The sequence below is a fragment of the Lactuca serriola genome, chromosome 9 (genome assembly GCF_051521515.1).
Source record: "Lactuca serriola cultivar US96UC23 chromosome 9, Lser_US96UC23_V15, whole genome shotgun sequence".
NCBI lineage: Eukaryota > Viridiplantae > Streptophyta > Magnoliopsida > Asterales > Asteraceae > Lactuca > Lactuca serriola.
In genome coordinates this window covers 35,942,877-35,966,194 of record NC_136416.1, presented here as the reverse complement: position 1 = coordinate 35,966,194, position 23,318 = coordinate 35,942,877, and the positions used below count along the sequence as shown (strand labels likewise).

At 42.3% G+C, this 23,318-nt stretch overlaps 1 protein-coding gene and 1 pseudogene across 1 annotated transcript; one reads left to right on the top strand and one right to left on the bottom strand.

Moving 5' to 3' along the window:
• Nucleotides 1–12,819: 12,819 nt before the first annotated feature.
• On the bottom strand, nt 12,820–15,197 carry LOC145075539 (NAC domain-containing protein 17-like; annotated as a pseudogene).
• Nucleotides 15,198–20,675: 5,478 nt separating this feature from the next.
• LOC145073341 (putative receptor protein kinase ZmPK1) lies at nt 20,676–23,309 on the top strand. Its single transcript, XM_079019894.1, has one exon. The coding sequence runs from the start codon at nt 20,722–20,724 to the stop codon at nt 23,110–23,112; it is 2,391 nt and encodes a 796-aa protein (XP_078876020.1). The 5' UTR covers nt 20,676–20,721; the 3' UTR covers nt 23,113–23,309.
• Nucleotides 23,310–23,318: the final 9 nt, after the last annotated feature.

Below are 23,318 nucleotides of genomic sequence, written 5' to 3'. Positions count from 1 at the left end.
ATAGTATAGGGTGTATTTTACACTTTTAAAATACTAGGTGGTTCAATTTAGTAAATTATACTTTTAAATTAATTAAATGTAAACCAAAACTTTATGGGTTTATTAAATCTCTTTTAATTATACACTTTAATTAATTAATAAAACCATAAGCGTGTGATTTGAACTTTTCAAATTATTAGGGTTTAAGAATTTAACATTTCAAAATTAAACTTTTAAATTCCAAAACTTGAGGGCAAGTTTTGACACGTTTCAAAACATTAGGGTTTAGAATTTAAATATTTCAAAATTAAACTTTTAATCAAAAATTTAAATTCCAAAACTTGAGGGCAAGTTTTGAAACTTTTCAAAACATTAGGGTCTAACTTATTAAAATTTCAAAAACAAAACTTTTAAGTTCAAATTTAAACTATAAAACCTAAAGGGTGCAATTTGAAACTATTCAAACAAGGCAATTATCTAATTTTGACCTAGTCAAAAAACTTGCAGGATAATTCATCAAATAACTCAAATAATTAAACATTATCTTATAAGGTAACAAATATTTGATTAAATGGTAATTATCTATTATTTTGGTAAGGATATTCACAAAAAAAAAACAAATCTTTTCCATATAAATTATATGTGATTAGATACGGATAGTCACATGTGATTATAACATTGTTGCAAAAATCAGCCTAAGCGGCCTATTAATCACATACGAGAACAACTCTAGAGTCAAACTGTAGCACCTGGTTCTGGTTCCTGGTACGTAATAATTATCTTAGTGTTTTTCATTTTTTAGCCTTGGACTCGGCGAGTTGTAGGTCCGACTCGCCGAGTAGAGACGGGATCCGGACCACGTTTAAGTTGGCGACTCGGTGAGTCCATATTCTGGACTCGGCGAGCCTCCGCTGTCTGATGAAACCCTAAATTTCAAGGGTTTGCACCCTATTTAAACCCTCTTATCCGCCCCCAAGCTCGCCCCCTTCACCCTCAGAGCCCTACACTTCGTTCAAGCCTTGTTCATTGTGAGTTTGAAGCATTTTTAGTGTGTTTTCTTGAAGATTTGGAGAGGGAAGGAGAGTAGATCAAGAAGAAGAGGAGGAGACCAGGCATCTTTGAGCTATCTCAGTGTTTTCCTTGAGGTATAACTCGATTTCCCTTTGTTTTCATGCTTATAGTCCCTTTTTAGCTCCATGGAAGTCCTTCTTGAGTTTTTCCCCAAGCTTGATTGTGCCTTATGGTTTGTAATAAGTTGTTAGCCTCTAGATCTAGGTGGGATCGAGCTCCAGGAGCTTAGATCTACTGCCTTTATGGAGCCATATTGCATGAAAGCCCTAGATCTACAATTTTGGTGCATTTTGAGCCCTAAAACCTTCATCGGTGAATATTTACACGTAAAGTTGGAAACTTTACGTGTTATTCATGCCCTAGGAACCCAGATCTATCAATAGCATGAGCAGGATTCAAGCATAATCGCGTGTATAGTATTTGCATGTGGCCGACTCGGCGAGTCGTTCATCTGACTCGGTGAGTCGAGTCGCGAGTCCCCGAGTTTCCCCCTTTTCGTGCTTGCGGGGTGGAGTGGTGAGTCGTGGGATAGGACTCAGCGAGTCGGATGCTAGACTCACTCGTGAAGTAACTCGGTGACTCAGTGCCATGACTCGGCGAGTTCAAGGCAATCTTCTTGCCTCAAGAACAACTCGGCGAGTCACAGCTTAGAGTGTTCTTCAGATGAAGATGAACTCGGCGAGTTTTTCATACAACTCGGCGAGCAGGATGAAGGACTATTGGCCTTTAGTTTAGAAGGAGAACTCGTCGAGTCAATGCTTAACTCGACGAGTAGAGACGGGTTTAGGGTCGGACAAAGGGATAGGGACTAGGCGAGTTGACAAGTCAACTCGGCGAGTCAGGCCAACTGACAGTTGACTTTGACTTGACTCTTGATTTGTAAAGGGTAAATGGTCATTTTACCCTGAAGTCGGTTAGCAGTATTTGACTAAGGGTTTTGTGGGAATTATAGCCGGAGGATTTCCGGAGCGGCAGCAGCAGCAGACAGTCAATTCCCACACAGATCAGCAGTTACTTTGAGGTGAGTTTCCTTCCAGTAGTAACGGGTCTAAGGAACCATGGTCGGCCCGTATAGCCGAGATGTTAGTATTAGAGTGTGGGCCGAGCCTGTATCTCTTGGCTGAGTTGATTATGATATATGCTAGTATGATAGAGTTGTCTATACTCGTTGTCTGTGTGATACTTGTATATTATGGGTTAGCAGCTGAGTGTGGGCTAGGCCCGTATCTCTCTAAGAGTGGAGTGTGGGCGAGGCCCGTATCTCCCAGTTAGTGGAGTGTGGGCGAGGCCCGTATCTCCCAGCTAGCGGAGTGTAGCCGAGGCACGTATCTTCATGAGTGTAGGCAAGGCCCGTATCTCCTAGCTGTTCATTGTATGTTTGTATGGTGTGAGGTACTATGGGGGAACTCACTAAGCTTCGTGGTTACAATTTTCAGTTTTGGTTTCAGGTACCTCTTCTTCAAAGGGGAAGGAGCTGGCGCGGTAGCGGTACATCACACACATGCTTTATATTCCGCATTATGATATCACCTGGGGATTTGTACTCTGACACTTTTATGTTTTATAAAAATGTTCTCCAGAAATGCAATATCTTTTGTGAAATTATATGATCGTTGAACGTTTTATTCCTAACGTTTTGCTAAGTACAAGTTTTAAAAAAATGAAATTTTTGGCTCGTATTTTTGGGATGTTACAAGTTGGTATCAGAGCCCTGGTTTGAGGGATTCAGACACACCTTCGGGGGTGTTTGAACTCAAATCGAGGGATTAAAAGAATTTGGAAAAAGAAAATGTTTTCTAAAAGGCTAAGTAAGGGTTTTAAGAAAGAACAAAGTGTGTGATGTGCGTGACCGGCCGAGCTCAAGTAAGTATCCCCCAAAGTACCCATACAAGCTTATGTTATGTTTATCAGTTTCAATAGAACAGCATGTTAGAATAGGACTAAGGATCTAGGAGTGATGCCTTATGTGCCTGCTTTATGTGCTTCAGTGTATGAAAAGTTGCATGCTAGAACTGAGTAGACAGCAGTCAGGGGCGGACGCATGATTTTATAGTAGGGGTTGCACGAGAGAGTTAGGGGTTGCACGGTAATAGAAAAAATAAAATTTTCAAAAACTTTAGAAAAATTTACCACTACAGCCGAAAAAGTTAGGGGTTGCCGGTGCCACCGTGGACCACCCTTAGGTCCGCCCCTGACAGCAGTAGGATAGCCTGTTTAGGTTATGCCTGATAGTACTAGTTTAGCATTATATGCTAGTCCAGTTTTTCTCTACGAGGATTGAGTTGCTTGAGATTGTTTCCTTTTGTCCAAATGCTGTTTGCTTTGTGCTATGTGGGCCTTGAGTGATGAGAGTTAGCTGTTAGGTGAATACGTTAAGGTCACATGTGATCAAGGTTGAATAATCTCAGAGTGTTGGATTTGACCCTATTGTGTAGCTCTTATTTGAGTCCTAACCGTTGTAGGGATGAGTCCCTTACTCGAAGGATTATCCGAGCCTCGTCACATGTGATTGTATTCAGGTAATAGCTAATTGGCATCACCAAGAGACCTTCCGCAGCTGAGGACTGTGTTGGGTGGAGTTAGAGGTTTCCTAGGGTAAGCCTAGGATAAGAGTAGCAGAGATCAGCGGTAGTGAAAGGGACCTGGTGGAGTCAAGGCAGTCCTTGGAGAAGGTACGAATAGATGTGGAAGGTAGTATGGGCCCGTACTACTGAAAGCAGAGGATCTGTACCCGAATTGAGGAAGGCCAAGATAAGACCAGGGAACTTGTAGTAGGTGTGATCCCTCCAGAGGTATCAGTATCGCTAACAGTTGTTATTTATTTTGTGTTTCAGAATGGTGGTACTATGCTCGAGGCCAGCAGTTGGCAGTACAAGAGAGGGATCGGGTTCGGGATCAGGTTCCGAGCCAGTAAATGAGGGGCTACGCGAGTTCATCGCGTCAGAGATCACCAGAGGCATCCTTGAGTCGACCCCCATTATCTTCGGGTCGATCAAGGAAGGGATATTGGAGTTGATGGAGGATCGCCTCCGGGCATTCAGGAGCGACATGGCATCTGGCCAGTCGGGATCTCGCACGCTATCTTTCAAGGACTTTCGGGGCAGTGCTGTGCCAGATTTTCACGGGGCGAAGGACCCCATAGCTGTCAGACGATGGATTGCAGACATTGAGTCTGCACAGATGATTAGCTTCTTCCCTGAGGGGTCGAAGGTGAGGTTCGCAGTAGGGTGTTTACGAGATCGAGCTAGGGATTGGTGGGAGTCCGTGGGGGACTCGTTGGGGGCCTCGGCTGTCGAGGCTATGACTTGGTCGGACTTCGCGACCAGGTTCAAGGCGGAGTTTGCACCGGCTGTCGAGCTTCAGCAGCTGGTCAGGGAGTTCTTGGACATGCGACAGACGACGGAGACTGTGGAGGAAATCACCGCCAAGTTCCGGGAGAGGGCATTGTTGGTGCCCCAGTATGCGGGAGATGAGGATATGAGGAGGACCCGTTATCATGACATGCTACGGGCTGACATCCGAGAGCATGTTAGCTTTTCAGCTTGCCTTACCCTGGAGTCCATGATTTCCAGGGCGAGGGAAAGGGAGATTGATTTAGAGCACATTCGAAAGAGGAAGGCAGAGGCGGGGCAGGTGGCTGGGGCTTCAGGGAAGAAGCCCAAAGGATCAGATGGGAGGCCGAAAGGCAAAGGAGGGCCGGGCCGCTGCGGGAAATGCGACAGGTCGCATGAGGGAGCATGTAGGTTGGGATCATCAGGCTGCTACAAGTGCGACAAGGCGGGGCACTTTAGCAGGGATTGTACTGCTCCTGTCTTGGTTGTTCAGACATCTGAGTTGCTGTGTTTCCACTGCAACCAGAGGGGCCACAAGAAGGCCAATTGCCCCCAGTTGACAGCATCAGCGCCGGTTAAGCCGCCAGCCCCAGTTACCCTGCGGATTACAGATGGCCGACAGGGCAAGGCAGAGGCTCCAGTGGTGAGGAGTTGGGCGTTTCAGCTGACGGCAGAGGAGGCACGCGCGACACCCGATGTGGTGACGAGTATGATTCTTTCCCCCTCCCCCCCCTTTTTTATATATAATGTTATGATATTGATATGTGTTCTGTGTAAATGCATTAGGATTGTTCCATGTGAACAGTATTCCTATCCAGGTGTTGTTTGACTCGGGGGCCACCCGGTCATTTGTTTCCCTTGTGCTTAGCAAGAGGTTTACTGAGTCTTCGGGCATGTTGGATTGCCCTTTAGAGGTAGAGATTGCCGATGATCGATCGGTGCGAGCATCAGCGGTGTTCAGGGATTGTGTTCTGAGGTTATTTGAGGAGCGCTATTTGGTGGATTTGGTTCCCATCCCGTTGCGGGGGAACAAGGTGATTATAGGCATGGATTGGTTGAGCCCTAATGGGGCGGTGATAGATTGCGCACAACAGTTAGTGCGGATCAGGACCCCGAGTGGGGGAGAGTTGGTGATTCACGGTGAGAGGCCACAGCGTGGACCTGCAGTATGTTCAGCAGCGAGAGCTAGGCGCTACCTTCAGCAGGGTTGTGCGGGATATGTCGCGTATGTTATGGATACCCGGGAGACGGGTAAAGCGACGGTGAGCGAGGTTCCAGTGGTGCGAGACTACGCTGACGTGTTCCCGGAAGAGCTTCCTGGAATACCTCCGGAGCGTCAGGTGGAGTTTAGAATCGACCTAGTTCCTGGTGCGGCTCCAATAGCCAAGGCACCCTATCAATTGGCTCCTCCCGAGATGCAGGAGTTGTCTATGCAGCTGCAGGAGCTGCTAGACAAGGGATTTATTCGACCGAGCAGTTCACCCTGGGGATCCTCGATCCTGTTTGTGAAGAAGAAGGACGGGTCGCATCGGATGTGTATAGATTACCGGGAGATGAATAAGGTGACAGTGAAGAACCGTTACCCACTCCCGAGGATTGATGACCTCTTTCATCAGCTGCAAGGAGCATCTTGGTTCTCCAAGATCGATTTGCATTCAGTTTATCATCAGATGAGGGTCAGAGAAGAGGACGTACAGAAGACCGCGTTTCGGACACGCTATGGCCATTATGAGTTCGTGGTGATGCCGTTCGGGCTCACCAATGCTCCTGCCGCATTCATGGACCTCATGAATCGCGTGTGTAGACCGATGTTGGATCAGTCTATGATAGTTTTCATTGATGACATCGTGGTCTATTCCAAGACGCAGGAGGAACACGAGGAGCATCTGAGAGAGGTTTTGGAGACCTTGAGAAGGGAGAGCTTGTACGCCAAGTTCTCCAAATGTGAGTTTTGGTTGCGCGAGGTGCAGTTTCTGGGGCACCTCGTCAACCAGAACGGGATTTCAGTAGACCCGACCAAGGTGGAGGCCGTGATGAGGTGGGAGGTTCCGAAGTCTCCATCCAAGATTCGGAGTTTCCTAGGATTGGCAGGCTACTATCGGAGATTCATTCGAGATTTCTCCAAGATAGTCGTACCCCTGACACGGTTGACTAGGAAAGCCGTGGTCTTTCGATGGGGGCTTGAGCAGCAGGCAGCGTTCAAGATTCTGAGGCAGAGATTGTGCGAGGCGCCGATCTTAGCCCTGCCCGAGGGCGTAGAGGATTTTGTGGTATACTGTGATGCGTCGATCTCAGGTTTGGGCGCAGTATTGATGCAGAGGGGGCATGTCATTGCTTATGCTTCGAGGCAGCTGAAGCCACACGAGGCGAACTACCCGACGCATGATTTAGAGTTGGGGGCGGTGGTTTTCGCCCTCAATATTTGGAGGCATTACCTCTACGGGGTTCGATGTACCATTTACACGGACCACAAGAGTTTGAGGTACCTCATGGATCAGCCGAATCTGAACATGAGGCAGCGTCGGTGGTTGGACGTGGTAAAGGATTATGATTGCGAGATCCTTTACCACCCGTGGAAGGCCAATGTGGTGGCCGATGCGCTTAGCCGCAAGACGGCGCCGATCAGGGATATTTGCATGAGGATGACTGTGGTGACTCCCCTGTTGGAGCAGATTCGGGAGGCTCAACAGGAGGCTATGAAGGAGGAACATCGAAAGAGTGAGCGAATAGTGGGTCAATTCACCTCCTTCGATTATGATAGTCGGGGGTTATTGACACTACACCGTAGGGTGTGGGTGTCGTATCTTGGAGGTGTGCGCCAGATCTTGATGGAGGAGGCGCACAAATCCTGATTCTCCATTCATCCAGGGGCGACGAAGATGTATAGGGATCTTCATCTAGACTATTGGTGGCCCTGCATGAAGCGGGATGTGGCGTGGTACATAGAGCAGTGTTTGACCTGCAGGAAGGTCAAGGCCGAGCATCAGAGACCGCACGACAAGATGCAGCCGTTGGACATCTTGTTGTGGAAATGGGAGGATATTACGATGGATTTTATGACAAAGCTTCCCCGGATGGCGCGAGGAGTGGATTTGATTTGGGTCATCGTGGATCGATTGACCAAGACCGCCCATTTTATTCCGATTCAGGAAAGTATCTCGGCCGAAAAGTTGGCCGATATCTACATCAGGGAGATAGTGACGCGGCACGGGGTGCCAGTGTCAGTGATATCAGATCGAGATGTGCGGTTCACTTCCAGGTTTTGGAAGAAGTTTCATGATGAGTTGGGCACTCGTATGCACTTTAGCACCGCCTTTCACTCGCAGACGGGTGGTCAGAGTGAGCGGACCATCCAGACTTTGGAGGATATGTTGCGGACATGCGTGCTAGACTTCGGTGGTAGCTGGGATACCTATCTTCCCTTGTATGAGTTCTCGTACAACAACAGCTACCATGCGAGTATTGACCGTCCTCCATTCGAGATGTTGTACGGTCGGAGGTGCAGGACCCCGATATGTTGGGGTGAAGTTGGCTAGAGGGTCATGGGGAGCACCGAGGTGGTGCTCAAGACGACCGAGAGGATCCAGCAGGTTTGGAGCAGGCTTCAGTCTACGCAGAGTCGGCAGAAAAGTTATGCTGACAAGTGTCGATCAGACCTGGAGTTCCAGGTCGGGGATATGGTTCTCCTGAAAGTGTCGCCTTGGAAAGGCGTCATTCTATTCAGGAAGCGGGGCAAGTTGGGCCTGAGGTACATTGGACCGTTCAGGGTTGTAGCCCGGGTGGGCAAGGTGGCATATAGACTGGATCTGCCAGCCGAGCTCAGCTAGATCCACAACACCTTCCATGTCTCCCAGCTGCGGAAGTGTCTCGTGGATGATTCAGCGGTGGTGCCGTTAGAGGATATACAGGTTGATGACAACCTGAATTACATTGAGCGCCCAATCGCAATCCTCGACCGGAAGTCGAAGGATCTAAGGAACAAGAAGGTGGAGTTAGTGAAGGTGCAGTGGCAGCACCGAAAGGGGTCCGAGTGGACTTGGGAGCTAGTGGAAGAAATGATGGAGCATTACCCCGAGCTGTTTCAGGATCGAGCAGCAGACTTCGAGGACGAAGTCTAAAATAAGTGGGGGAGATTTGTAGCACCTGGTTCCTGGTACGTAAAATTTATCTTAGTGTTTTTCATTTTTTAGCCTTGGATTCAGCGAGTTGTAGGTCCGCTCGCCGAGTAGAGACATGATCCCATTCACGTTTAAGTTGGCGACTCGGCGAGTCCACATTCTGGACACGGCGAGTCTCCGCTGTCTGATGAAACCCTAAATTTCAAGGGTTTGCACCCTATTTAAACCCTCTTATCCGCCCCCAAGCTCGCCCCCTTCACCCTCAGATCCCTACACTTCGTTCAAGCCTTGTTCATTGTGAGTTTGAAGCATTTTTAGTGTGTTTTCTTGAAGATTTGGAGAGGGAAGGAGAGTAGATCAAGAAGAAGAGGAGGAGACCAGGCATCTTTGAGCTATCTCAGTGTTTTCCTTGAGGTGTAACTCGATTCCCTCTGTTTTCATGCTTATAGCCCCTTTTTAGCTCCATGGAAGTCCTTCTTGAGTTTTTCCACAGGCTTGATTGTGCCTTATGGTTTGTAATCAGTTGTTAGCCTCTAGATCTAGGTGGGATCGAGCTCCAGGAGCTTAGATCTACTGCCTTTATGGAGCCATATTGCATGAAAGCCCTAGATCTACTCTTTTGGTGCATTTTGATCCCTAAAACCTTCATTGGTGAATATTTACACATAAAGTTGGAAACTTTACGTGTTATTCATGCCCTGGGAACCCAGATCTATGAATAGCATGAGCAGGATTCAAGCAGAATCGCGTGTATAGTATTTGCATGTGGCCGACTCGGCGAGTCGAGTCGCGAGTCCCCGAGTTTCCCCCTTTTCGTGCTTGTGGGGTGGAGTGGTGAGTCGTGGGATAGGACTCAGCGAGTCGGAAGCTAGACTCACTCGTGAAGTAACTCGGCGAGCCAGTGCCATGACTCGGCGAGTTCAAGGAAATCTTCTTGCCTCAAGAACAACTCGGCGAGTTGTTCATACAACTCGGCGAGTCACAGCTTAGAGTGTTCTTCGGATGAAGACGAACTCGACGAGTTGTTCATACAACTCGGCGAGCAGGATGAAGGACTATTGGCCTTCAGTTTAGAAGGAGAACTCGTCGAGTTAATGCTTAACTCGACGAGTAGAGACGGGTTTAGGGTCGGACAAAGGGATAGGGACTCGGTGAGTTGACAAGTCAACTCGGCGAGTCGAGCCAACTGACAGTTGACTTTGACTTGACTCTTGATTTGTAAAGGGTAAATGGTCATTTTACCCTGAAGTCGGTTAGCATTATTTGACTAAGGGTTTTGTGGGAATTATAGCCGGAGGATTTCCAGAGCGGCAGCAGCAGCAGACACTCAGTTCCCACACAGATCAGCAGTTACTTTGAGGTGAGTTTCCTTCCAGTAGTAACGGGTCTAAGGCACCAAGGCTGGCCCGTATAGACGAGATGTTAGTATTAGAGTGTGGGCCGAGCCCGTATCTCTTGGATGAGTTGATTATGATGTATGCCAGTACGATAGAGTTGTCTATACTCGTTGTCTGTGTGATACTTGTATATTATAGGTTAGCAGCTGAGTGTGGGCGAGGCCCGTATCTCCCAGTTAGTGGAGTGTGGGCGAGGCCTGTATCTCCCAACTAGCGGAGTGTGGGCGAGGCCCGTATCTTCATGAGTGTGGGCGAGGCCCGTATCTCCTAGCTGTTCATTGTATGTTTGTATGGTGTGAGGTACTATGGGGGAACTCACTAAGCTTCGTGGTTACAGTTTTCAGTTTTGATTTCAGGTACCTCTTCTTCGAAGAGGAAGGAGCTGGCGCGGTAGCGGTACATCACACACATGCTTTATATTCCGCATTATGATATCACCTGGGGATTTGTACTCTGACACTTTTATGTTTTATAAAAATGTTTTCCAGAAATGCAATATGTTTTGTGAAATGATATGATCGTTGAACGTTTTATTCCTAACGTTTTGCTAAGTACATGTTTTAAAAAAATGAAAATTTTGGCTCGTATTTTTGGGATGTTACACAAACACATAAAAACATTTTTTTTTCCATATAAATCATATTTGTTTAAAAATATAATCACATGTGATTAAATACACGAGACCAACTATTGAATCCTAAATGCAAAAGTAAATATTGTCAAATTAAATCATATGTATGACTCATTGTTTAAAATGAAAAATTTATCGGTATTTGTGGGACGTTACATATAAGGTATACTAGGATGTTCAAGATTGTTCAAGGATACTCGGATGTTGAAGATGCTTAAGGTGGATGCCCCAAATGACATGATGCACCATTTTGAGGGAGAATGAGCCATCATGATGGAGGATACTCCTTCATGATGCGCCATGAGCATTCTTAATGATCCATCTTGGTTCATGATGCTCCATCATGTGTTTTGTTGATGCTCATGCAATGTATCTCAATGATGAAGATTCTTGAAGCGATTGCGTGGCAATTTGTAATTGTTTAGCACCTTTCATGAGCCTATGGAACAATAGGCTTGGGTTATTAGGGTTTTAGGTTTGATTCCTAGTATATAAAAGTGATGTGCGCTAGTCATTTGTTCGTGTCTTGAATTCTAGTGAGTAGGCAAATATCTTATGAATTGTACATGTAACCTCTATTTGAGAACTCATAAATAAAGAATACTCATCTCCTGCCGTAGACGAGCTTGTGGACTTGTGGTTTCGTGTTTTATCCGTGCTACTTCCTAACATAATGGATTTGGAATTTACATTTTGTAGGATTTGGATTTAAAAAGATTTAAGGTTGATAAAAAAAATTGAAATTGTTTGGCATGAAAGAGACTTGAAGTGTATTTAAGATAAATAACAAAAACATTTAATAAAAATCTTATGTTTATTATTTTTGTAACAAACCAATATTAAAACTTTTTTTGATTATGTTGTTTTAGTGATTTAAATATGTTATTATTCCAATAGTTTGTTTTTAAACACCCCCTTTCCAAAAAAGGGCGGGGGGGGGGGGGGGGGGAGGAGGATTGAACATTTAGTAGTTGAGATGCGAAATTCCACATAGAAGATCCAATGTTTAAACCTTTGCATGCCCAAATTACTATTATTGATATGCGATTTACCTCGCATATGAGAGTTTATAAGGGTTTATATGAGTCGTTCAAATAGTTTACCGTTTTTAAACCCCTTCCCTTCACAACTTAACTCATCCGTCAAGGAGAGTAATTGGCATTTACAATATTAGACTTAAATTTCTAGATTTATATTTGTCTGTGTCTTTCAGATTCTTGTTGTATTTTCTTCTATTTATACCATTTCTACCAAATCTATTTGGAATGTCAAATTTATTTGGTTCATACCATGAAAACACATGGGAGTATTATCCATTTGATGATAAGAACTTCTTAACATATAAGAGCAAAACAATGCTCCACACAAAAACATAGATTTCAAGATGATGCAAATCATAAATGGGGATCCATATGAGCCCATTGGTTAATTCCACTATAAATAAAATGACATTTAGTGGCACAAAAAAAGTGCCACTAAGAACCGAAAAAGTGCCCCTAAAGGCCCCCTGGTGAATCAACGGCACAAAAAAAGTACAACAAAAAGCGCTGCCACTAAAGACCTTTAGTGACACTTTCTAGTTGTGTCGCTGCAACTTTATTGGGTTTTAGTGACACTTTTCGATTATGTCACTAAAATATTTGTAGGTTTTAGTGGCATTATTTTTAGGACACTATTTAACTGCTAAATTAAATATTATTTTCATGCTTTTAGTAACACAACAATATTATATTAATAAATAAGTTCCATTTTTTTAATTTTAAATCAAATATAAAACAACAATAAGACAATTAAGATAATACATAGAAACATAATATCATTGCTTCAATTCAAATTTGTCTAACAATAATATTCTTAATATTTAAAACACAAATGTCTTAAAAAAATTAATAAGTCTAAATGTTGTCCTAGTATTGTTAACCAAAAAACAAAAATGATACAAAAAAATGATCCATGAAGCTTCCTTTGAAACACAAATCTCATGGACTTCCATTTCATTCCCCCTTTCTTATTCACTTCCTTTGAAACCTAGAATTATAAAGAATAAAAAATGTTAACCAAAAAAGCTGATCCATGAAGCTATTACTATTTAATTGAGTAAAGTTAAAGAGGGCACTAGAACAAGACATAAAAATTATGCATACATGAGAGGATTGGGTCAACTGTTACATGACACATACCATATTGAAACTATACATATCTCAATCAACCAAATTAAACTTTCTAATAAAACATGAAAATTAAACTTTTTTTTTAATTAATAGAATTTTAAGGCTCACATACATGTCTGATTAACTTTCAACCAATTTATAGGGATGACCATCACCATGGCCATTTGATTTCTTATGTTTTTTCCTATTGTGAAATGTTGAATCATCAACCAAAATTACGTTTCTACCCCTACTAAATCTAGACATTCTTTCAAATGCCTTATTTACAAGATCACCCCCTTCCGAAGCCGAAGTTGGAGTTGTTGGTATAGAATCCACAAACGACCATAAAGTTGATGAAAACCACGACCGTGTCATTGCCATTGTCTAAGTCATTTTCAGGACATTGATTTACATAAAATTCAGAATTCACTTCGATTATTACACCTAGGAAAATCACGCAAAATAGAAAAAGAAAAAATTATGTAATTAGCTATTGATTACATATTATATATGTAATATGTCGGATGAGGAGCTCTTAAAGAGCATGGTCTTGAAGTCCCCGAGAAAAGGTCAGAGTTCCCATGTCATTGGCGTCTAGACACGAGCTCTTAAAATGATAGAGCATATCATCCATAAATGCAAGAAATAGCAACCTACTTTTATTTATTTCTTCATTCTTTAATTATAGCATCCTACTTTCAACCTTCTTTCTTTTAGAAAGCTCTTCCCAACATTTTACCACATTACCCTTTACTCTAAATAATCACTTAAAGATTAATGAAATTTATTTTTATGTGTGAAGTAAGAACAAATGTATCTTTATTTGAGAAGGGTAAAATGGTCATTTACTCAAACTTAGACATTCATTCGATCTAAAAACAGAAACAGTCTCGCTTACTTAATGGGTGTTTCGTTTGGACTTGATGCAAAAAGAACCACTTAGAAGATAAAGTGTGGCAAAAGATCTTTTTCCCAGAAAGTTTCAACTTTTTCACAAAAAATTCAAATATTATTTATCATGTTTAATGGGAATAAAAAAAGAAAAAGGCCTCAATACCTTATGATGGATGAGAAATAACTTGTTGAGTTGTTTGAGTAGTTGTGATGTTGCTATCTCTATGATTGTTGTAATCCCACAAATCATAACTTATTTGAAATTCATCATTACCATGATTCAAAACTTTACTCTCAAGACCCGAGTTTTCAGGTCCATACTCCACAAACCCTGAATTCATGGTAGAAATCGAATTCTGCCAAAGACCCAAACTCCGGAATGGAATCAGAAATTCCGGCTTGTGGACCAACCAAATCATCCATTTCAATAAAATCTTTCAAATCACAACTATTCCCAGTCTCTTCCACTTCCGGGACTTGAGGAAGAATCTCTGGTTCATCAATAATTTTGTTCAAAAACTCAACAATATCATTTTTAAACACATTCTCCTCTTCTTGTCGCAAAATTTTCACATCATTCACCGGAATCGGAATCAGATTCCGTTTCAGTACCAAAAAAGCATCAAGATCCACACAATCTTCATCATTCCATCCCTCCTCGACAAATGGAGCCCTATATTGCTCCCTGTTTTTGGGTCAGAGCATGCTTTTCTTAAAGATTTTGTAAAGGACATAGTGTTCTTAGGTAAACGGGCATCTTTTGAGCTCCAGTCGGTTTGTCTTCCTGAAGGTGCCCGACCTTGGTAATAGAAATCGGGTTAAAAAATAGTGTTTTCGAAGCGACTTGCAGCAAATTACAAGAAATTGAGTTAAAAAGTATTAGTCATAATACTTGTACTTAATGCTTTTTTGCATAGCCTATTTGTATAGGTTTATGTGTGTAACATTTCATTCTATTTATTGATTTTCTCCCTGCCTCTTTTGGCATTCGAGAGTTATTCCTTTCTTGGTATCAGAATGCCTGATCGAATCCTCTTCCTTTTCTCTCTAAAACTCTTCGCCTCTTCCATGGCCGGATCATCTTCTTCTGATTCTCTCGTCTCAATGAACACTATTCTCCACCTAATCTCCAATCACCTCACCTCCTCCAATTACCTCATTTGGAGAAATCAACTACTGCCGCTTCTCTAATATCATAATCTCTTGCCTCTCGTTGATGGCTCCTTCGCTAAGCTGCGTTCCACGATTGTCAAGGAAGGGACCTATGTTCCAAATCCTGAATTAGCAGAGTGGCAATTTGTTGATCAAAGGGCAGTCATACTTCTTCAAGCTTCTCTCTCTAAAGAGGCTTTTTCAGAAATTGTTGGGCTCTCTACCGATAAGGAAATATGGGATGCCCAAGAAGACGCATGTAGCAGCTCCTCCATCGAACGAGTTCAAAACCTTCGAGATCAACTCTGCCAGGTATCAAAAGGCTCTTCCTCTATCTTCGATTTTGGGAGAAAATTTCGCATTATTTATGACCAATTGTAGGCTATTGGACACCCTGTTGCCGATTCTGATAAAGTCCATTGGTTTTTGTGTGGTCTCAGTGCTCCGTTTGAGACAGTCTCCACCGCCATCCGGGCATCTCGTTCTACTATGACGTTTCACGACCTTCTTGCTCAGTCCGAAGATCACAAATTATTTATGCAATCCATCAATGGGTCTGTCACTCCTCCGGTGGTGTTCAATGCTCATTCGACTAAATCTCAGTCAAATCGGGATCGCGGTGGTCGGAATTTTCGTGGGGGTAGAGGCCACAGGCGTCGTCCCCTGCACTACCATCTTTGTCGCACAAATGGCCATTTTGCCAATGCGTGTCCGCAACTTGTCCGGTATGCTTCACCCACTCCGAGTTCTCCTTCCCTTAGATCGGATGCTGATCTTGCTCAGGCCTTTCATGCCTACTGCCACGTGACTTCATCTGGTCTGCATTGGTATGTCGATTTGGGTGCAACCGATCATATGTCCTCCACCACGGCATCAGTTACACATCCGACTCCCTTCCCCAGAAACGACAATGTTTTCTTTGGAAATGGTACCGCTCTTCCCATTTCTCATGCAGGGCACACCTCCTTCAAAGGAGATATCCATCTTCGGGATGTGTTAGTCATTCTGCGACTTACTAAAAACCTCTTATCTGTTAGCAAATTAACCCATGATAATTGCATGTATGTTTTATTTTCTCACCTGCATTTTTACATTCATGATCGAAAGACTGAACATGTTCTAGCTCAGGGGCAATTTAGTCAAGGTATTTACATGCTTTCCATCGGTCCTCAAGCCCTTTTTAAGTCCACCAAAGTTGCGTTGAAAGCTTCTTTTGATTTTAGGCATGCTCGTTTAGGGCATGTCTCTTATGACGCTATTTCACTTTTAAATAAACAGGGCCCGTTGTTGGTTTCCTCCCTTTTACCTAACCTGTCCATATGTTCTTCTTGTCAAATGGCAAAGGCACATCGATTACCTTTTGTAAACAATGATAAACGTGTTATGAATGTTTTGGATCTTATTCATTGTGATCTTTGGGGTCCATCCCCTGTATGTTCTGTTGATTCTTATTGCTATTATGTGTCATTTATGGATGGTTTTTCACGCTTTACGTGGTTTTACCCCCTCAAAGCTAAGTTCGATTTTGTTGATGTATTAGATGTGTTTCTCAAATATGTACAAACTCAATTTAATGCCAAGGTGAAGATTTATCAAAGTGATGGTGGCACGGAGTTTCTAAATCACAAAGTCTGGTCCTTACTTGATATTAATGACACGTTCCATCGCATATCATGTCCTTATACCCCTGCCCAAAATGGTTGGGTGGAGCGCAAGCATCGACATATTGTCGAGACCGGTCTCATAATGATGTTTCATGGCTATGTTTCCCCTAATTATTGGGTTCATACGCTTAGCTCAGTGGTATATATCATAAATTGCCTCCTATCATATGTCTTACATAATAAATCTCCATTTTGAGTTGCTCTACAACACACCGCCCACATATGCTCATTTTCGCCCTTTCGGGTGTCGGGTTTACCCATATCTACGGGATTATGCGGATCACAAACTATCCCCTCGCAGCCTTCCCTGCATTTTCCTTGGTTATTGCTCACAATACAAGGGTTTTCAATGCCTTGAACCATCTACATCTCGTATTTACATAACCATGTATGCTAAGTTTGATGAATAATGTTTTCCGCTCCTTGATGACTCCAAGGCTACTCCGGCACATTTACTTGCTCTAACAAAATTGTCATATGCCATGCTACCTGCTCCGGTCTTGCCGACTCCTGCATTTGATCCAGCGCCATCTCCAAAGCCATGCAGTATTTGTGTTAATCCTGTCCAATCTTCCGCTACCACTGAGCCTGATCCCACCAATGATACAACAGGTTGTTCGTCCGACTCCAGTGACACTGTTTCTGATATAAGTGATGCCCCGACAGATCAAGGTGGTGCTCCTTCTGACTCTGCTGATGATTGTTTTCCGAATCCCCCATCGACAACATCACCTACTCCGGCTTCACCGGTTCCTCTGTCTGGTTCTTCGGTACTTATAATGATCCCGAGTCACCCAATGATTACTAGAGCCAAGGCTGGTATTTTCAAACCAAAACATCGAGCGGATATGGCTAGCTCCATTTCTCATGGGCTTCTTGCAAAGCTTCACACTTCCGCTGATCCAAAAGGGTACAAAGTCGTTGCTCAATCTCCTCATTGGGTCCAAGCCATGGAACATGAGTTGGATGCTCTCCCGAAAAACAACACCTTTATGTTGGTCCCTCGACCTTCCAATCATAATGTTGTCGGCTGCAAATGGGTGTTCCGAATGAAATATCTCGTTGATGGCTCAGTTGATCGTCACAAAGCCCGCCTTGTTGCTTAAGGGTTCAACTAAATTCCAGGTTTGGACTACTCCCATACGTTCAGCCCTGTGGTCAAGGCTTCCACGGTACGTGTCGTCATATCTTTGGTTATGGCGAACAAGTGGGCTCTCCACTAGTTAGACATCAACAATGTGTTTCTTAATGGGTCCTTAAGTGAGCTTGTATACATGGAGCAGCCGTCGGGTTTCCATAGTACCCAGTTTCCGGATCATGTTTTCCGCCTCAACAAGGCCCTTTACGGCCTCAAACAAGCCCCACGGGCATGGTTTCATCATCTCAGCACCTTCCTGCTTGCGAATGGTTTTGAGTATAGTCGGGCTGACCCGTCTCTGTTTGTTTTTAAACGAGACACTTGCATAATGTACTTACTTGTATATGTTGACGATTTGATTCTTACTGGTAATCAGGACTCCGTGATCCACTCGTTTATCAAAAAATTGCATCTTGAATTTTCCATAAAGGATCTTAGCCGCCTAAACTATTTTCTTGGCCTAGAAGTGACATATACATTTGATGGTCTGTTTCTTGGTCAATCCAAATACGCTCATGACATACTCAAGAGGGAAAACATGCTAGATGCCAAACCGGTGTCGACTCCTCTAGCCACTAATGCAACATTTGAGACCACCAATGATCCGTACGCTGATCCTACCCACTATCAGTCTCTTGTCGGTGCTCTTCAATATTTGACCATTACTCGTCCTGATATTTCGTATGCGGTGAATCAAGTGAGTCAGTTTTTACAAGCACCGACTGTTTCTCACTTTCAAAGTGTAAAACAGATTCTCTGATATATCAAAGGCACTATGTCTTATGGTCTTACGTTCTCTCATCGGAAGCCCCCATCCACCCTGCTCGGGTACTATGATGTCGACTGGGCTTGCTGTCTTGAGACACGACGCTCTACCTATGGTTACTCCATCTTCTTAGGCGGGAATCTTGTTTCCTGGAGTGTTAAAAAGCAGCCTACCATCTCCCGCTCCAATTGTGAATCCGAGTATTAGGTTATGGCCAATACTGCTGCTGAGATAATCTGGATTACTCACTTGCTCAGAGAACTTCATGCTCTCCCGGATGCTCGCCCCACCTTGATATGCGACAACAAGAGTGTCATATTCCCACACAAAATCCTATTTCTCATAAGTGCTCCAAGCATATTGATCTTGACTACCATTTTATTCGGGAACTTGTTTCTTCCAGCAAGCTTCACACCAAGTTCGTTTCTACCAAGCTTCAGGTGGCTGGCATTTTCACGAAGAGTCTGCCGCGTCATCAATTTAAATTCTTCAGAGACCTGCTCACTATAGGTCCCCCACCGTTCAGCTTGAAGGGGGCTATTAGTCGTAATACTTGTACTTAATGTTTTTTTTGTCATAGTCTCTTTGTATAAGGTTATGTGTGTAACCTTTCATTCTATTTATTGATTTTCTCTCTGCCTCTTTTGGCATTCGATAGTTATTCTTTTCTAAAAAAAAGCTCAAAAAACTTCTTACCAACAACAATTGACTTTGAAAATCTGGAAATTCTAGAACGATGTAAATACAAACCTTAAAGTGTGTCAAGGGTGAGCTTTTAGTAGGATAGAGAAGGCGAATGGAGATATCGATGGGCAGAGCTGGTTATATATTACTTGATAAAACTTATAACAATGAAAAGACATTTAAAATATAATCTATTCTTATATTTTGCATCAAGTATTATGTATCAAAAATAAAAATATTTAAGGTTAAAGTTGAAGAATAAAGACTTCAAAAGTCAAATGTGGACAATTAATTTGGGACATAGGTAGTAATAAAATTTCTATAGGTATTTTGGGTGAGCGGGAATTAAAATTTAAGGAAAGCGGGAATGAACTTTTAGAAAGCAACGGGAATGAAAATTTATATGCGACTAAAAGTCAGATTACAGTGTCATAAAAATTTTGTGCCACTGAACCTGTAATACAATGGTACAAAAATTTTATCCATAAAACTGTAATACAGTGGCACAAACATTTTATGCCACTAAAAAATTGTGTCACTATATGTAAATTTATTTGTAGTGTTCTTTGATTTATTTGCGTATAAGAAACCTGATTACATAAGAGAGAGATGTCTTTTCTCACTAAGCATTAAGCTTTCCGGTCATTTATGTTGGGATAAAAGAGAATAAAAAACCTACTCTTAGAGATAGTATGATTTTTTTACATTGCATTCGATGTTTAGTGTTTGACGGGTCAAATACAAGGATTGGTTTATGTTTAATTAATGACATTACAATAATATATTTACATCCCGGTAAGGGGCCACCACACTTAGGAAATCATCAATCTCTCTTGTCAAACCTCTTTCTTGTCCAAATCCAATATACGGGGTTTATTGGTTTACGACATTACAAAAACGGGGTAAAAGAAGAAGATAATTAAGGTTTTCACTATGTTTGTGTATATATATATTTCACTTCCCGACATGTCGTCGGTATAGATATTCGATATACCGCCAATATTTTGTCATTTCCCGCCGAGTCTACGCAGACGACTTGTCGTCGGCATAGCTTTTCTGGTCAAAGACATATGGTCAATGTTTGAAAACGGTGTCTTGACGACATGTCGCCGGTATAGGTCGACTTTTGCCGACGACATATGTCGTCTGGATAGGTATTGTCTGCATAGGGCTCGATCCTTGTAGTGGAATGAATGAATCGTAGGTGGCCCATTCAAATTTATAAAACTCAAAATGATAATTAAAACAAAAATATATATGTTTTAGGGTAAAATAGTCACATAAAAATGTATGATGGGGACTAAAATTGAAACAAAATGAAATTACTATGCGTGTCATTTTATATTTGAAAAAGGTGCAGTGGATTTGATTAAAAAAACTACATAATCATGTGGACCAAAAAGGTAATTTTCTCTAAAATGAAATTGGTATGATCGAGTCTTATTGCTATAAGATACATTGACTTTCAGAAATTAATTGGACGTGTTTTAAAACTTCAAGTTCGTCAACCATGACATATACAAAAGGAATAAATACGTATATAATAAAAGGGAATTGTTTTCATCCATTGACAGAATACGAAACCGTCAAACAACTCAGACACAAAAAGTAGATTGATCGTATCAGATGGTCCAACCATAATAATATTATAAATATAAGGATTGAATTATGCATGCGCAACTTGTAATATAAGAAACCCATTGAGCTACTTACATTTGACTTCAAAAGATTGTTAACATCAAATGATGATGAGAGAAATATTCCTTCTCCTCCTCTTCTGTTCCTTGATCGAATCATCAGCTTCAAAGAACACCATTAAAGATCATCTTCAGAGGGGTTCCTCTCTATCTGTTAATGATGATTCCAACGTGATAAGGTCCCCAGACAGCACTTATACATGTGGTTTCTATGGCTTCCAAAGCAACGCTTATTGGTTTGCAATCTGGTTCACAAACTCCAAAGACCGAACCGTGGTTTGGACTGCAAACCGCAACACACCTGTCAATGGCCGTGGATCAAAAATGACATTTCGGGGAAATGGGGCCATGGTTTTGACAGATGTGGATGGCATGGTTGTGTGGGAAACAAACACAAGCTCGACAGATGTAAATAGAGCAGTGCTGCTGAATACAGGTAATCTGGTGCTACAGAACCAAAAAGGTCAGATTCTTTGGCAAAGTTTTGATTATCCAACTGATACTCTTTTGCCTTCTCAGACACTAACAAAGAGCAAAAGCTTGATATCTACCTCCAAAAAAGGAAGTTTTGAATCTGGGTGTTTTGGTTTAAGCTTTAACAGTATTAACGTTTTAATATTGACTTATGATGGCCCAGAAATATCAAGTGTCTACTGGCCTAGTCCTGATCCTGGTTTTAATGTTTGGAAGTTTGGAAGGACCTCGTATAACAGCAGCAGAATGGCAGTTTTTAACGATGTGGGTGAATTTAACTCGAGCGATTGGTGGCACTTTAGTGCTTCAGATATGGGTTTTGGGATTAAGAGGAGGCTAGTCATGGACTACGATGGTAATCTCAGAATTTATAGCTTGAACGAGTCAACTGGGTTATGGTCGATTTCATGGCAAGCTATTGCACAACCTTGTAATATCCATGGAATCTGTGGGAGAAACGGGATTTGTGTTCATGGAGTACCACCGGAATGTTCATGCCCACCTGGTCATAAATGGACTGACCCTAATGATTTTAGTCAGGGTTGTAAGCCTACTTTCGATCGAACATGTGTAAGTGCAAACTCAACAAAGTTTGGATTTTTGGAACTGCGGAATACAGATTACTATGGGTTTGATCTAAATTTTTCTACATCCATTTCGTTCGAAGCTTGTAGGGACATCTGTTTGGGAGATTGTAGATGTGAAGCATTTAATTACAGGCTAACAGGTGAAGCTTTTTGCTTTACAAAAAGTGCTCTTTTCAATGGCTATAGATATCCTACTTTCCCAGGAACCATCTATTTGAAAGTACCAATTGGCATGCAAACAACAGATTCTGCCTTACTCCTTGCTACTTCTATGGCCACATGTCCCGAGGTAACAGTTAAGGTGGGCTCTCCATCTATGTATCAATCATCTGGTAAAAAGGTGAAATGGGTTTATCCTTTCTCCTTCGTTATAGGTATTGGTGTGGTTGAAGCTTTGGTTATCTTTTTAGGGTGGTGGATTTTCTTTAAGAAAAATGCCATCCTAACCAACTTAGAAGAGGGGTATCGTATGGTATCAAGTCAGTTTAGGGGGTTTACTTATCAAGAACTGGTGAAGGCGACACAAAACTTTAAGGTAGAGATAGGGAGAGGAGGCTCAGGGACTGTGTATAAAGGGGTTCTGGAAGATGAAAGGGTGGTGGCTGTGAAAAGGTTAGGAGATGTGAGCGAAGGTGGAGAGTTTTGGGCAGAAGTGAGCACGATCAGTAAAATCAACCACATGAACTTGGTGCGAATGTGGGGTTTATGTTCACAGAAACAACACAGAATTATAGTTTATGAGTACGTGGAAAATCTTTCTCTTGACCAGAGATTGTTCTCCTCGAGTTTTCTTCAATGGAAAGAAAGGTTCAAAGTTGCCATCGGGATAGCAAAAGGTTTGGCTTATTTACACCATGAATGCCTAGAATGGGTGATCCATTGTGATGTTAAGCCAGAAAACATTCTTTTAGATGAGTCGTTCGAACCAAAGATTGCAGATTTTGGTCTGGCAAAGTTGACTCAGAGAGGTGGTCAAGGCTCGGAGTTTACCAGGATCAGAGGGACAAAAGGATATCTGGCTCCAGAATGGGCTAGCAACCTTCCTATCACAGCAAAAGTTGATGTCTACAGCTATGGGGTTTTGGTTTTAGAAATGGCAAGGGGAATTCGACTTTCTAATATGATTATGCAGGAAGGAGAAAAGGAGGAATCGGAGCTTATGAGGTTTGTAAGGATAACGAAAACGAAGCTTCAAGGAGAAGAAATGGAGTCATGGATTGAAGAGATGATTGATTCGAGGTTGGGAGGATTGTTTAGTAGGAAGCAAGCTGTAAAACTTGTTGAGATTGGTGTAAGTTGTGTGGAGGAAGACAGAAATAAAAGGCCTACAATGGGTTCAGTTGTACAAGTTCTAATTGATTGTGAGTCAGAGTAGATGTGCTATGAGGCATAGGACTTCCGTGTTTTCGAAAAAAAAAAGTTTAATAATAGAGGAAATGAGGAATTGAAAAAAGAGACGTGTAGCATGATTTTATGGTTGTAACTTGTATATTTGTAGCATGATCACAAAAGATACTTCACTACTTAATCGTAAATAAATTTGCAATTGTTAATTAATTAGTTCATACTAAAGATCAAATT